The sequence below is a fragment of the Mucor mucedo genome (assembly GCF_025094135.1).
Source record: "Mucor mucedo strain NRRL 3635 chromosome Unknown EV154scaffold_229, whole genome shotgun sequence".
Classification (NCBI taxonomy): Eukaryota; Fungi; Mucoromycota; class Mucoromycetes; order Mucorales; family Mucoraceae; genus Mucor; species Mucor mucedo.
The window spans coordinates 2,120-18,458 of record NW_026252513.1 but is presented as its reverse complement, the minus strand read 5'-3'; the positions used below and the strand labels follow the sequence as shown (position 1 = coordinate 18,458).

At 35.8% G+C, this 16,339-nt stretch overlaps 3 protein-coding genes across 3 annotated transcripts; 2 read left to right on the top strand and 1 right to left on the bottom strand.

Annotated features, from left to right (window-relative positions):
• Positions 1-4,086: 4,086 nt before the first annotated feature.
• EV154DRAFT_571452 (uncharacterized protein) lies at positions 4,087-5,144 on the top strand (the record flags this gene model as incomplete). The annotated part of the gene is made up of 3 exons (XM_051606270.1): positions 4,087-4,134; positions 4,559-4,789; positions 4,851-5,144. 3 exons carry the CDS (start codon positions 4,087-4,089, stop codon positions 5,142-5,144), a joined length of 573 nt encoding a protein of 190 aa, XP_051450720.1.
• A 319-nt stretch (positions 5,145-5,463) lies between these two features.
• On the top strand, positions 5,464-6,201 carry EV154DRAFT_571451 (uncharacterized protein; the record flags this gene model as incomplete). Its single annotated transcript, XM_051606269.1, has 1 exon — positions 5,464-6,201. The coding sequence occupies one exon, from the start codon at positions 5,464-5,466 to the stop codon at positions 6,199-6,201; it is 738 nt and encodes a 245-aa protein (XP_051450719.1).
• Positions 6,202-9,288: 3,087 nt separating this feature from the next.
• Positions 9,289-9,684, bottom strand: EV154DRAFT_488197 (uncharacterized protein; the record flags this gene model as incomplete). The annotated part of the gene is made up of 1 exon (XM_051599073.1): positions 9,289-9,684. One exon carries the CDS (start codon positions 9,682-9,684, stop codon positions 9,289-9,291), a length of 396 nt encoding a protein of 131 aa, XP_051450718.1.
• Positions 9,685-16,339: the final 6,655 nt, after the last annotated feature.

The window sequence follows — 16,339 nt, the reverse complement described above, 5'->3', positions numbered from 1 at the left end:
GAATAGAAAAATAGTATTGGATCCATATTGTATTAGCGATGTTAACATTTGTCAGTGGTTCAAGACTTTTGAGCTTGTCGCTAAACGATACGTAATGACCAACATGAATTATTGGATTTACCATGTTTAGTTATACTTACCTCGTCGAATCCCTTTGTTGATACCCACCTTTCCAGACATTGTACGGCTGAGCTAGAAACTGTTTACAAAAGCGATTATGAGACAACTCTCTCGGGGTGCTACATGTGATGACAATAAGGTCAAAATATGGCTTCGACAGATAAATCCAGGTCAACCAACAGCATTGATATTGCAAATATCAGATTGGACTCATTGTCACAGTCTCTTATTTATACCTTTATCCACCGTCCAACAGTTGGACAAATTCCTACAATCCTTATTTAATCAACAATTGCGGTATTCACTACAGTGCATCTATGTTATAATGATTAATTTCTGGCTCCGAATTCCAACAAAAAAAAACGCGATCTTCCCGATGAATTTCACATGTATCACAAATACGGATATATTATGTTTTTTATTACAGAGTTCTTCTTAAACTAATAGAGGCCAATTGTTTTTTTTTCACACAAAGTTTTATGAAGATGGCAAAACAAAATTTGCCATTTACAGTGGGGAGATCCAAAGATTTCCTGGAGGTGTTTTACATTGAAAAATTCCTAATATTATATCAGGTATCTCCCGGTTAAACGTTTTATCGCGATAAATTAGACTTCTCTTCAAAAATCTAAAAATTGCTAACGTAGAAATCGGGCTTTAAACTTCCCAACTGTCCTTTTTAACGAAAAACGTTTATTCTAAAATAAATGCTCTGTATCGACCGAGAAATCTACTTAACCACTGTTGTGTTTTAAGGTAAAGTTAAATTATAAAAAGACTATAGGAGTAGTTTGAGACTGTTTACCAGATGTCTTTATTAATAAAGGAAATATACGATTATTTATATAAAAGACAGTCTGCTGTGGTCATATCTCTAGTGCTATCTTGAAGTTATCATTGATTAACCAAACATTTATACGATCATTACATACCCACTAATTTAGTCTTGTTCTAATAAAGGTTAAGTCTTCTTAACTATCTTTGCTTTAAACTAAATTTTAAGTATTTTTCAGATGTACTAAATTAGACTTGTGATGTAATATCCTTATAGTTCTTACTTTGACATTTATTGTCAAGGTTATATCACAAATGGTATCAAAATGGATAAACCTTTGATAGCTCTAATATGGTTATAGCCTTGCTAGATCACCACAAGCACGCCTCAAGAAATGAATTATCACTGTAATATTCAGAAATCTCTTCTAAATATCAAATAATGTAGATTACGCAAGGACCCTATGGTTTTGTTAGACTACATCTTGTAGGCTCTCTATAACTCTGATAAAATGTTTTATGGCTTAAATCCGACCCTATCACAATACGTGTGACACATTGCTCCCCAATCTGTCTCAGATAGTTATTGTGGTAAACTAGAACAACTGTTAGGACAACATATTAAGCCTGACACCTCATACTGGCATATAAGTCGTATACGTTTAGAAATACCAACCGATCCAGCCAACTTTAAGGTTTATACATCGACCGTTAAGCCTACCGTTCAAAAATTAAAAGACGACCGGTCAACCCGTCGGTCAAAAATTAAAAGACGACCAGTCAACCCGCCGGTCGAAAATTAAAAAACCGACTGGTTAACCGGGCAATTGACAATTAATAAACGACCATACAATGTACATTGCATCTATTTTAAAATTAACAATTTTTTGTTCTGATGGTTTTAAAAAAAAGAAAAACTTATCCCCTAAATTTCTATCACGAAGAGATTATTCCGTGTGTATCGCAGCTCCAACTTCTGTTCAACCCACATATTTATAGAATACAACCCAAAATAACATTACTACTAATACATTCGCCGTATCCTTAAGCAAACCGGTCAAATCTATCAAAAACGTTCCTATACAAGATTAGACCTTAATATATTTTCGATGCCCCGACCAATGGCCCAAACAACTTCGATCAGAATTGAGTCAAAACCAAAAAACATTTATTGTCAAGAATCCACATGTATACAAAATAATGAAAAATACAAATAATACCGATACTGTTGTGATCGAGCTTTATATATTCATGTATGCTTGATCTACACAGCATATTTTTATCCATTACGATAATTTTATAAACACTTCTTTTAATGTTGCATATTAAATATTCACAATTGACTTAACAAACTAGCACGATATTCATCAAGCTAAATACAAGTACAAAAGTATACATTTATTATACAATTATTCTAAAAAGACATTATTAATATATTGTAATAATCAGATTAGCGGAGGCCAATGACAAGCGAGGTTTAAAAGTACAAACATGATAAATTTTTGAATGTACTTTGATGACTTTTAAATGTACGCGTCAAGTGACACTACAGACCTATTATAGAAACGTGTACAACTCTTTCTTCTATTATATGATTCTCATTGGATTACTTACTTTCAAGATATGGCATGTCAGTCATAATCTTGCCTGTCATCTAGCCCTGTCTAAGAAGGAGGTCGAATTCAATATGTATATAAAGGACCCCTAAAATTTATGTTAATAAAAGTTCAGTTAATTTTTGCAATCTGGTTAATCTTGTCATTTTTCCTAAATTATCATCGATTTATCAGATAAAACCGAATTAAAAATGTTTCCATTTCATCAAGGAGCTGATTTATTGATATCGTTCATACTGCAATTGGTCATTCGATTCAAATCTCTGTCTACAATCAACTAAAATCTCGAGTTTGGTGGCCAAATATGTAACTTGATAGCACTAACTGGTTAAATAATGCCCAGCCTGTCAACGTACAGGTTGTGCTGAAAAGAATATCTATCATGCGCCGCTGAAACCATTGAATGTACCACCTGCGTTTTCGTCTTGGCATCATGATATTGTTGGAGAATTATCAACCACCAAAAATGGCAATCGATGGATCTTAGTTGTTGTAGATTACTCAACCAATTGGACGATCATGTGTGCATTAAAAAATGCCCGTGGTGATTAAATTGTTAAATTCATATACGAAGAAATTGTGTTGAAATTTGCAAACCCAGTAAAAATATTTACAGACAAAAATCGAACGTCTCAATCAAAATTACTATGTAAAACAATACATGAATAAGATTAGATTGAAACACACATTTACAAGCGCATATCATTCACAAAGTAATTCAAAATGCGAAAGATTAAATCAAATTATCAAGATCATGTTAAAATATTTGTTATTGGCGATGTACACAGTTGGGACCAGTATATTAACAAGGTGACATTTGCATGCGGCATAAGAAAACACTCTACTATGTACGCATTGCAGAGAATGGTACGACCAACTTACCAATCAGCTGAAGGAACTGCAGGATAATCGTTAACTTTATGAGTATAGTTAAATTAAGGCAAACAAGTTTTAAACGAGTAATATAACTCTTCTTTGACCAATAAGGAAGATATACGTAAAAAAATGGATGATATGCTTCCACAAAAAAGTGTTACAATCAACCACTGTAGAAGATGTTTTAGCGAAATTCGCACTTTAAATAATTTGCTATAAATTAATAAATTTGTTAACTTAGTTTTTCTACCTTTCTTTCGCTTATAACCTTTTTTAAGGCAGCCCCGAATTCTGTTTCGTGTTGTCAGTGCTGTTATTTAAGTAATGGATACCGTTAAATCATACAAACTAGGTAAACATGACATATGAAATACGAATTGATATTATTATGTCGTTATACTTTAAAGTAACAAGAATATTTGTGCACACATTTGCCATATTCTAAAAGTAATCATCCTTTCAATTTCAGTATGTTTTTTTAGAGAATTGTATAGATGTCGAGCCGTATTTGGACTTGAACAACAGGTTTATGCCAAGCAATCTCTCCTTCTAGGCTATATATTTTTCTTTAGACTATAACCGTTTTCTTTTAGGCCGCAATTTTTTTTAGGCTGATAAATGATTTGGTCTATGTACAAAACGCTACATCTCGTGGGACTCTCGAATGTTAGATGTATACAAAAGCCGCTGTTAGGCTAGTATGGCGTTAACTGTCCCGTTAATAGGAAGTGCAAGAAGTATTACGGAGGTAAGTTTAACTTTTCGATTTGGAGATGATATGTACATACCATATAATAAATAAAATAAAATACGAAATAAAAATTGAATTAAACAAAAAACGTGTTCATTTAAACCCTGTTTTTTATTATATAATGAATCTCTGGATTGCACAACAGTATAAAGGCTCATCGGCATCAATAATAATGTAGTTAAAAGTGATGCAATAATTTACGTACTTCTTATTGAGTGAAAGATTGCTATATTGTGATAAAAAGAAGCATCAAGTGGTATTTAAAAGCTACCAGAAGTGGTATAAGTACGCAACATGTTGCGGGTTTTTACCACATAGTCCGCCACTGTGTTATGTCAAAACTAAAAGGTCAAGAGAAACTATACAAGATTTCATCAATAACGATGAAAACCACATAGAAGTTTTGATTGTTTGGTTTCAGACATTTGTTGAATATAACGACGCTTTGAAGTCTTTTACTTCAAAGTTCAAGCAAGTGTACGAGGATGTCATACAAAAATCATACACACGCAAGGCCAAAGTAGATATTATGACAATTTTTCAACAATCAAAATCTCCAACGAACGCAATGGTGATTGGAAGCAAAGTCTTAGATGAAGCTACAAATGCTGCCTCAGAGAGATTAATCTTGACACTGAAACAATCACCAAAAGTATAGTATTAAAAACATGATATCGATAAATGTATGGGTAAAGTAAAAAAATCTGTTGTAGATTGTGCCTGGTGCGTCTTCCTTCTCATCCTCATCTACTGCCGGCGCTTCCTCGTCTACTGCAGGTGCTTCCTCATCTACTGCTGGTGCTTCCTCATCTACTGCTGGAGCTTCCTCATCTACTGCTGGAGCTTCCTCATCTAATGCTCGTGCTTCCTTATCTACTGCTGGTGCTTCCTCATCTACTGTTGCCGGTTCATCGATCGAAGAAAAATGGAATCCATATATCAAATCGTGTAAAGACAGATCAAGAAAGCACGGATTCAATTTGCAAACCCAAGCTCACAAAGTATAAGCAAGTCAACAGATAATACTACTCCCGGAAGGACAGATGTTTTCCGAAATCGCCAAGCACGCCGATACCGAATACCTTCTAAGGTTGTTCTCAAGCAAAAAAAATATTTCCGATTTCATCTGATCTGAAGTGCGGAGTTACCTTCCATGGAATTTTGTGTAATAAAAACTTCAGTAAACTTCAGATGAAAAAAATCCATCTGAATTCTACCGAAGTGATATAAAAGGAAATTTCCCATGATTTCTAATTTCACGAATATTTTCCAATTTTTTTAAAAAATCCAAATTTTCTTTTCTTTCTTTTTCCTAAATACATTACCATGGAGCAACAAAACATATTCGAACAAAAGGAAAAGATTACTAAGAAACAGTATACCAAAGATGATATGTACCATATTGCAGAATTATATGGACACTACTATTTGGCTATCAATACTCACAACAATATTTTGTCACCAAACAGAGTTCAAATCAACAATCAGCATTGGAAAGCGTTCACGTTGGAATACAACAAGCGCCAAGCCCTCCTTCCCAACAATGAAGGTTATTTCAGGTCCGAAAAAGCTCTTCTCGAGAAATATGATACTATGAAAACAACGTATCAGAACAAAAAGGAGACCATTACGTCGACCGGTTCGGGAGGTGGCCCACTTCTTAGGTACCTTCAAAAAATGCATAATTATTTGCATAAGGACCCCCAGCTTCACCCAAAGGCCACATATAGCTCCTTAAAAAGAGCTTATAGTGTTCGAGACGGCGAGGATAACAATGATGATGTTGTCGTCTCCGAAGATTCTTGCCCCCCTTGCTCTTTCCCTCCCTCTTCCTCCATAGGCGAACAAAAAAAGAAGAGGAAATCTGTCAAGGAAGAAAAGGAGCTAGCTCGAGTGAAGTCTAGAGATGAAACTTTGGAACAGATGAAGCAAATCACGGAAGGTATGACAAGAAAGCTCGAGGAGATTATGAGCAAGCCTCTTGTTGTTCAACACGTTGAATCTGAAGAGAAGAAGGAGTTTTACAAGAAGTTTCTTGAATTGATGGAAAATGGTTTGAAATAAATTTCATGTCATATAATTTTTATTGAAACTAGTTCAAAAACGTGTTAACATAAACGTTTAAAAGATCTCGTCGTTGTCATCCAGCAGTTCGTTCCAAAGGAGTGTTTGTTTCAAATGTTGCCGGACAATCACTTCCTGAAACAAGTGACAACTCGACTAATTCTTCATCAGTTGTATTAAACGTATTATTAGCATTGATGCAAAAGGTATGCAAAATACATCTGGTATTAACAATTATGACCAAACGTAATTGGTCTTGGATGTACACATACGTCCAAAAAATCTCCATCGCTTCACAAGAATACCAAATGCTCTTTCAACAACCTGCCGCATTGCACTGAACTTGGCGTTGAATCTTGCTTTGTTGGGATCAAGATTAGAACCAAGCTGAGAGTACAGCGTAATGACATGGTAGCTCAATGGGTACACCGAATCTCCCAGAATATACGCATCTTCGAAAAAGTACCTCTTAGGATTCTTCAACATCTCCTTAGCAATATCGATTTTGCTGAGAACGTGTGCGTCATGACATCTTCCGCTTTCACCGGCATACACAAAATTGAACTTGCATTCAGAAGTGACAGCAGCTGTTAAATTCACGGAGAGATTTGACTTACGATCACGATAGCTCTCGGACGTTTCCTTTGGTCGGTGAATGACAATTAAGTTGCCATCAACAGCTCCAATGACATTTGGCAATCGTTTAATTGACAAATCATCCGGGTAAGGGAACTCGAAACCATGCTTTACCTTCCGGAATTCATCTTCGGTTGATGGCCATGAAATCAAGTGGCCTAATTGGTCCTTTACTGCCTCTAGAAACCTTTCCGTAAAATTGAAGAGGGAGCCTTGGCCAAATCCCGAAGTTGCTTTCATCATTCTGTAACAGAAATGACAATTACAAAAACGCCAGAGCACAACTGGCACTTGCATGTACGTGGGTGTACTGTTATGCGAAATACTGATCAAAATTTTGATCAGTTGATTGAGTGTAGCTTTTTTCATTCTATAGTGCGCCTTGTAGCTTTGAGATTTGTCATCATCCCTCAAATTATCATGAGTAATGGACAAGTATCGTTTGTTTTTAATGAGTCTAAAGTGGATAGGTGTCATGAACTCATTTCATCATGTCCTAGATCATGCCTTGATTTTAAACCCTTGTGAAACCCTGTCCTAGAATCTAATATCAGTCTACCTTGTCCGCTACCAAACTCCCTGTAAAACCTTGTACCCAAAATCATATCTGTATATGTTGCCCGCTTCCTGAATTCCTTGTAAAACCTACCACCAATCTGTATTCTAATATACTTCCCGCCTCTTGTCTGACTCAATCTTAGTAAATCTTTTTCCGATCATCTATTACTTCATTTCCCAATCCAGTTTTCCCGCCCGTGTCAAATCAGAGACATTCCCCGAACCATCTAAATATTCAATGTCAACTAAATCCAGCCTGCTATTACTGGTCGAATCTCAATTACTCATCCTTGTCAAATAATCTGCTCATGATATCTGTTCGGTAAAGTCCCTTGTTAATCCATAATTTAAACCCATCGTAGCTTTTCCCATGTATAAGAAATACTATAAATAGATACTAGTTATTTATTAGAAAAACGTTATTCTGGATCTTAGTCCTAACCCCTCCCCCTTCTCTGAAATAAACTTTCCTTTATTATCATTTTTACTCTGACTCTCGTGTCACCAAGTAGTCTTCTTTCTGTTCTTGTTCTGTTTCTGGCAATAGGACTGGACTAGAACACGTCTTCTTCGAACTGCTTAAACATTACTCTAGGAACTACGTTTATTGCTGTCAATAAAATCTGTTGGTATTTTTCCATGACAATCCTCACAGATTCACATGTCATGACATGTTCCTCCTATTCAAGTTTCTGAAGGAAAAGTGGCATATACTTTGCGATATAAAGCATCTTCTCTCTAGGAGACTTGATTATTTTAGGATTCATTTTTGTATAAATTTTTGTAACTAAGGTACGATTTTGTGTAGTAATTTTAGTATTTTCAATAAATAATTTATTGTTCCACGAAATAATTGATTTTATAATTGAAACGGCGAACTTCAGATCAGATCAGATTTGAAATTTTTTTTTTGCTTGAGAACAACCTAAATAATGGAAGACTTCCAAAACTGTTAATTCATCAAATTTAAACGGACTTAAAAATATTTTTTACGATGTGTAACCAAAAATTAACCTTAATTTTAAGACATTTTCTACTGCTTAAATGGAGAAAAGTTAATTGACACCCCCCACCCCCCTTAATTAACTTGAAAATTAACTTCAAAAAAAAATTAACTCAAAAAAAAAATCTTTTTTACATTTTCTTTTAAAACTTTGCATGCAATAGGCTTTAAGGATTATGAAAGTAAAATAAATGAATTGCGAAGAGTTTGTTTATAAAAAAATAATTTTATTGTGCTCTTTTACGCTTATTTGAAACGACTTTTTTACCCTTTTCAAAAGAAGTAGGAGATGGTTCCTAAAAAAATGAAAAAAAAAGGCATTTTTTAGTAAATACAAGACCTAAAATATATCACAATTGTAGGCGAGAATTTGCGGGCAAGATTTTGAGTGTGCCAAGAGAAAACGCAGTTGGTGTAGATAGAGGTGATGTGGCAACTCAAAAAAAGCATGCCGTTATTACGAAGCATCGTCAGGCAGTAGAATGGGGAATGAGAGCCATACAAGGGTCATTTGGAAGGCTGCATGCAAAACTTCCTTCTGATAAGGAACAGCGTAGAGATATTTTGACCCTTGTATGGAGGTTACACAACTTCCGTGTAAGAACCGTTGGTGTAAACCAAATCCGAACGGTTTACTAGGCTAATTGGAAGCAAAGGGAGCAAGAAATTATGAATTATTTGAATTAATAAAATTAATCTTAATTTTTGTGCGTTTTGGAAGGCATGCGAAATTAACCTCGGAAAATTGAATTTCCGTAGTTAATTTTAAGTTAATTTAATTTCTGTTTTGCGTTTTGGAAGTCATCCAATATCAGAGCGAAAGTAATTACCAAACATGTCACAGTTGACAGCTTGATGTACTTGTCACTATTCACCTTTTTTGGGGTTATCTACATCATACCCAACCGAACAAAGTTGAAGATAGAAATAAACCGACCATTTGAAGTTGCCATCAAAGAGGATTGAAACATCATCGAGATATTCGCTAAGTTGGTTACCAAACTTCCCAACTTTGAACGACTTTCTCCTGTACAAAAACCGGAGTTGACGGTGCATTTTTTGGACCCAATTCTTTCGCCTATTTTTGATTGACCTGACAACAAGTATCTCATTTGGTTAAATTGTAAAGATAAAAATACAGCGATATTCCGACCAGATGCGACCACTGTTGCGACCTGCAAAAAACAGATAATGTTACTTTGCGTTATGTACGTAGAAGTGAATCCGTCAGATTTCAAATCCAATCCTGAGTTCTCATTAAATAGACTTGGTTCCTTTTGGCACATTTTCTCGCCGTTTGATGTTAAAGAAAAACAATTGTAAGGTGGTTGTGGTGCAATGCATTCGTTATAACATGGTTCTACTTGGTCTGAACATTCAAAGAATAAGTCACACAATTGGCAGAGACTTTGGCCCCTCACAATCACAAAAAAAAATGTTTTAATGGTCCAAATATAGGGCTTTTTGTTTCGTTGTCCGTTTTTTTTATTTTTGGTGAAATGTTACATCAGATTCTATTTTGAAGGATTAAAAAATTAATGTTACAAAAAGAGATAATTATAAAAAAGGTCGAAAAATTTTCAGTGCCGAAAAAAGGAATTATCCAAATAAAGGATTAAAATCTGACAGTACCAAAAACCCTTCTATTATTTGAAAAAAAACCCAAAACGGACTACTGAATTCACGATAATGTTTTTTTTTCTAAAATAAATTTTTATTTGCAACCCCTTCACGTTTTTTCTCTCTCTCTATCCTTTTTATCATCCAATTTAAAAAAAAAATGAGTTTCCAAAATTACACCAGCGAAAACTTTGTCAACGATTTTAACGGCAACACACAAAGGGGTCAACCCAGAGCCAACAGACCAGCACCTGCCAGACCTGATGTACCTGTCACATCAAATGTTGCCTCGGTACCTACTACCCCTGCTACCCCTACCACTGCTTCTACAGCTGCTACTCCTCCTACTCCTCCCAACCCTCCTACTAACCCCACTCCTCCTACTAACCCCACTGCTCCCACCGATGCAAACCTACCAGCTTCTTCTGAAGCACCTGTTTCTTCTGGAGCAGCTCCAGCAACTCCTTCTGAGTCTGCTTCTTCTGATGGCGCAACTCGTCAATCATCTACTGGCAGAAACTGGGCCGCACCTAGCACGTACGTTTTGATTGAGTTGTTTAGAGACTATGCCATGCAAATAACCAACACCTCGTCTACTGAGGAAAAGGCCGCACTTGACGCTGCAGTTTTGAGAAACTTTAACGATCATGAAGCTGTGAATGTTACCAGGAGTCTTACCTCGATGAAGAACAAGTGGAATGATATGATTGCATCCTACAGAGAAAAACGAGATGCAGCTAGAACTACTGGTAGTGCTCCTCTTCCGCATTGGGGGTTTTATGATGCCATGGAAGATGCAACGACCCGTATAGCAACGGTCAACCCACACGTGCTATATAGTTCACTTTTGGGTGAAACTGTTGATAATCGTGAGCAACACACCTCTGGTAGACGTAGACAATTCACAGTAGAAGATGATGATGATGTGGAGGAGCCTGGGACTAGACGACCTCGAAACGTTGATGTGTCTGTCTGGTTTATGGCAAACCGTATGGAAGAAATTGACGAAAGAATTCGTCAAGAGAGAGCTGATGATCGTCGGTTTCATCGAGAGCAAATCGAGTTGAATAACCGTCTAAGACGTGAAAATTCGGAGAGGTTGAGAGAAGCTACTTCGGCTATGACTAGAATGGCCGAATTGTTTGCTTTATCTCTTGCAAATAATAACCCCCCTCCTACCTCTTCCCCTTCCACGACCAATACTAGCGACAACAACCACAACCCTTCCCCTCCTTCCTCTAATGATAATAACATTTAATTTTTTTTTATGTAAATAAATTCTTTTTTATACTTCCCTTGTTCTGTTTCTATAGTTTGTTCTGGTACGGATCAAGCTAGTAAGGAATTCGGTTCGTCTATCATTTCCATTTATATCCGAATTTGCCTCTTCTGTACCAACAGCACCACGGATATTTTCCAGAACAACATCTGTAAAGCCAGGATCACGAAGATCAATATACATATTGTGCAAGATGCAGGCTGAAGTAATAACCTCATTGATTGACAGCTGATCTAAGAGGTAGATATATCGACCAGTAAATCTCCAACGAGCCACCAGTACACCGAACGCTCTTTCAGTAGCCATTCTTGTGGCCGAATGTATATGGTTGAATGTACGTTTATTGCTGTCAACTAAACATTGACTTTCCGGGAAGGGTGTAATTAAATTGGGACCCAAAGGATATGCAGAGTCACCAACCAAAAACGTACGACCAGGGAAGTAGGTCTCAGGGTTCGCAAGAATGGTTCTAAAGAGATCACTCGAGGTGAATGCGGCTGCATCATGTGTTCTTCCTGATAGATTAATACATATTAGCATATTTGTATTTTTTAGGTTTTTGGCTTTGGTTACAATACCTGAATCACCTACTCTGATGTACGTAAATCGCAACTCAGAGTCACAAAGTGCAGTCAGTTTGACAGAGTAATCATTCTTACGATCTCTGAACATCCCACTAGCTTCACCAGAAGGCTTGTGAATTTTGAAATTCTTGCCATCCACAGCACCAATAACGTGGCTCAACCTGCGACCATCGTTACTACCAAACCCGAGAGCTACTTCACCTGCTTCCTCTGGGTCAGTTGGCCAAGCAACTAAGTGACCCAGTCTTCCTTTGATTGCTTTGACCGTTCGTTTGGTGAAGTTGATATAACTACCGTAAGAAACACCCAAATGCATATACGCTTGATGATATCCGATATGACTATTGGCCAAACGAAATAAAGCCGTTGCGATCTGAATGTAGATCGGGATGGTGTTAGGTGCGACAAGGTTGAACGCCTCGTGCAAGGACAGATCGTTCACCAAATGCTCGAATGCATGCTTACTCATGCGGTATGTTGCCCGGTAACTGTTGACTTGATTCTCGTCATCGTCGTTCAGAAAAGGGTGTTCCAATTTCCAAAAGTGGTATCGACGAGACTCTCTACGACCATCGGCACCAACAACCGTTCAGGTTCTCTCGACATATTCACCCCCGAAAAAAATGGGTAAACTGGTGATGCCAACACCGAATTGACTCTGGAAGTCACTAGCAATATAACCATATTGAAGGCGTTCGGCAATCAAGAGTTCACTAATCGAGTGAAGACTGTTGGCATTTTCTTCCAAACGACGTGAATTTTCTAAAAGTTCCATAATATCAAGGTGTAATTGAGACATGACAGTTGCAATTTGAAGAGGGTTCATTTTTGTTAACTTAAAAAATAAAATAAATTATGGAAAGGGGGCAAAAGAAAAAATAAAAAAATAAAAAATGAAATCCAGTCCAGACATTTTAGCAATTCGAGAAAACATCAATTTTAATCATCCATAACAAGCCATTTAAAAAGCATCGCCACGAATTTCTGAGAAAATACATCTTTTTGGAATCTGAGGTAACCTTTCACCAAAAAAAAAAAAAAAAAAAAAAACGGAGAAGAAAAAAAAAGTCCTATATTTGGACCATTAAAAAATTTTTTTCTGTGCTTGTGAGGGGCCTTTGTCTATCGATGTACCTAAAGAAATTGGCCGAATTGGGTACATTCTACAAATAATAGACTACTTCAAGAGATTATTCTATTTGAATGAGCATCAAATAGAGACTCGGTACAAAATCTCAAGAGCACTTGAGGAAGAAGACGCTGCTCTACCCATTGATGCAATCAATCCCAAACGTCCGAAACAAAAGATTCCCTCGTTCTCTTTGGTGTATGATTTCTCGCTCCCCTTCATATTTTTTTCTCATGTAGTCCAATATCATAAAAAAATGCATAACCAAGGGCCCTCGCAAGGACATCAAACTATTTTTTAAAGATCCCGATTAAGGACTTTAATTTTTTTTTTTTTTTTCAGAAAGGTTACTTCAAACTTCCAAAAGAAATTTTTTTCTGAAATCCATGACGTTACTTTTCAAATGACCCATTTTAAATGATTAATAATAAAGTTTTTGCAGATTAGTAAAATATCTGTTCCTTTATTTTTTAAAAACAAAATTTCAGTTTAACCAATTTTTTTATTATATTTTAAAAAGATAAAAATTACAGTTTAAGAATGATAACCCCACAAAAAATTGCGTTTGTCGTGTCTCCGTTGCAGCTCCTAATAGTTCGAATCAACGAAGAATCTGAATCTCTCGAAGAAGATAGAATGGAAATTCTCAATTCTACTGGACAACGCCTCGTAGAGAATATGACGACTCCTCATTCCAGTAGAGAGGATGGAACAGGTACGCTGTGCAGCAGACGGAGGGTTTACTCTGGGTCGGCCTCTTACCACAGGAGGGTTTGGGCGTTGGCCATTGATGAAGTCAGTACCTGAATAATTTTGAAAACTCATATCTGTAAAATAAAATGGAGATGTCAGAAAAAAAGTAAATCAATAAAAATGAAAGGCTCTTATTGAAAAATAAAACAACATTCGTGATTTCAGTAATCGGATTTGAACATTAAATAATCTGATAGAAGGTTTTTGGGGCCTGCAGATTTTAATTCTTCGCTTGGACAATCCGGATTTCTTGGCACTGAAAATGTTTAATGTTGTTATTAATCGTCCATATATATTATTAAAATTTTAAAAGATTCTATTTGGAAAAACTGTTACCTTTCACAAAAAAAAAAAAAAAAAAAAAAAAACATTTAATGTCCTTAATCGGGATCTTTAAAAAATAGTTTGATGTGCTTGCCATGGCCCCAAGTCATCCATTTCTATATATAGGCTTTTAAATTGATTTCAATTTTAGTGTTATAGAGGTTTATTGAATAATTAAATAGTACGACTTTTGAATTTTCAGGCTTTAGTAAAGATAAAATAATCTACAGCAAATGGAATTTGGTTTCGTCAAAAGCGAAAATTGGGCCAGTGCAATGCGCAAATTGAATTCTATAAAAAGCGCTAATTGGGATGTTTAAAAGCTCGAGCTAATCTTAATAAGCGTTAATTGACACTGGGGGCACTGTAACTGACCAATTGAGGCTAAACAAAAGTGACCAGTTGAAGTTCTGAAAACTGACCAAGTGATCTTCAGAAAAGTGACCAATTGAAACTCAAAAAGTGACCAATTGAGGCTCAAAAAAGTCACCAATTGAAATTTAAAAAGTGACCAATTGACCGTGGAAATATAGTAGAACATAGTCCTTTATTTTAGAAGTTTGTGTCTCTTTACCTTTTATAACATTATCCCACCTTCCCTATCTTTTAAACCTTGAATTCGCATATTTTTTTCGGCTACAAATCTTACTTCACGCAAGTGGCGGATACGGGTGAAGGCATCTTCGGTGATAAGATTTGCATCCAATTCACAACGACCATTCACGTATGGTCTATGAAAGTCTCCCGGCATACGCGGCTTAGATTGCATCTGGACTTCAATGTGCCAAAAAAAAATTTATGCAGAGAGAAACATTAAAATTGGACCACCACACTTTCCTCATAATTAAGGTCCAATATTTTTGGACAGATATCATTTTAATCATGACTAAAATGAGAATATGAACTTCTTACTCTAAAAAAAAAAGTGGGTCCGGGATTTTTACAACTCGATTTTAGGTGTGCGGGGAAATATTTGTCACTAGCAGGTTCAAAATTTTAAATGTTTCTTTTCCGACCAATAGTATTATCCCGCGTATACTATTTGCCGCCTTCGGACCATAAAATGCTTAATGCCTGTACTCTCAATTTGAGTGCCCGCATGCGTAGTATCGCAGCCTATTAAATGAAAGTCTGAGGACATTTACTGTCAACCCTGTAAGGCACAAAAAGGATAAAACAAACTTTATGTACTAAGTAAAAACGCTTCATATTCAAAAGATAAAATTTAGAGTATTTTGAAAATAGATCCAAGTAGTTGTTTTTTTTAATTTATGTATTTGAAGGGTCGTATTCATTAGATAAAGTAATCAGTCCCACAACCCGTTAAATCATAGTCTGAGATCAAATATGATCAACACTGTAGGGCACCAAAAGGATAAAACAAATTTTATGTACTAAGTAGAAACACTTCATATTCAAAAGATATAATTTATAGTATTTTGAAAATAGATCCAACTAGTTGTTTATTTAATTTATGTATTTGAAAGGTCATATTCGTTAGATAAAGTAATCAGTGCCATAATCTGTTAAACCTAAACTGAGATCGAATATGGTGAAGTGTAAAACACAAAAAAGATGTAAGAAATCGTAGACATACATTAAGTAAGAACGTCTACAATATGAAAACTTTGTTTACTTAAGTAATATTAGATGGAACGTTCTTTAAAATTACAAACGCATCAAAAGGGTTACTGTTTTTGAGCGTATTACTTCACAGGAGCTTTAAAAATGACAAATAGAAATGTGAATCTAGAAGTTTGGTTTATTTTTGTACCTTTCTAAAAATTTTCTTCATAAAAAAAAAAACCTCCCCACATTAAAAAAATCTGGCTATGAATAAATTTCCTTTTATATTACTTGTACTAGTCGGAGATGAATGCTAAAAAATGTCACAGATTACGTTTTGGCCCATTACAATGAGGATGCACTCTAGTACCATAAATGAGAAAAGTAGAATGTAACCCGTACAATGCATCTATGTTATACTGATTGATTTTTGGCTCCGATTTCCAAAAAAAAAAAGGAAAAACGCTATCTCCTCGATGAATTTAACATCTATCGAAAATCCGGCTCTATAATGTTCTTTAGAGAGTTCTTCAAAAACTAATTGAGCCCGGGTTTGTTCTTTTCACACAAACGTTTTTACAGATGGCAAAAAAAATTTCCCATTTACAGTGGCGAGACCCAAAGATGTCCAGGAGGTGTTTTACAGTGCAAAAATTCATGAAAATCTACCAGATATATCGCGGTTA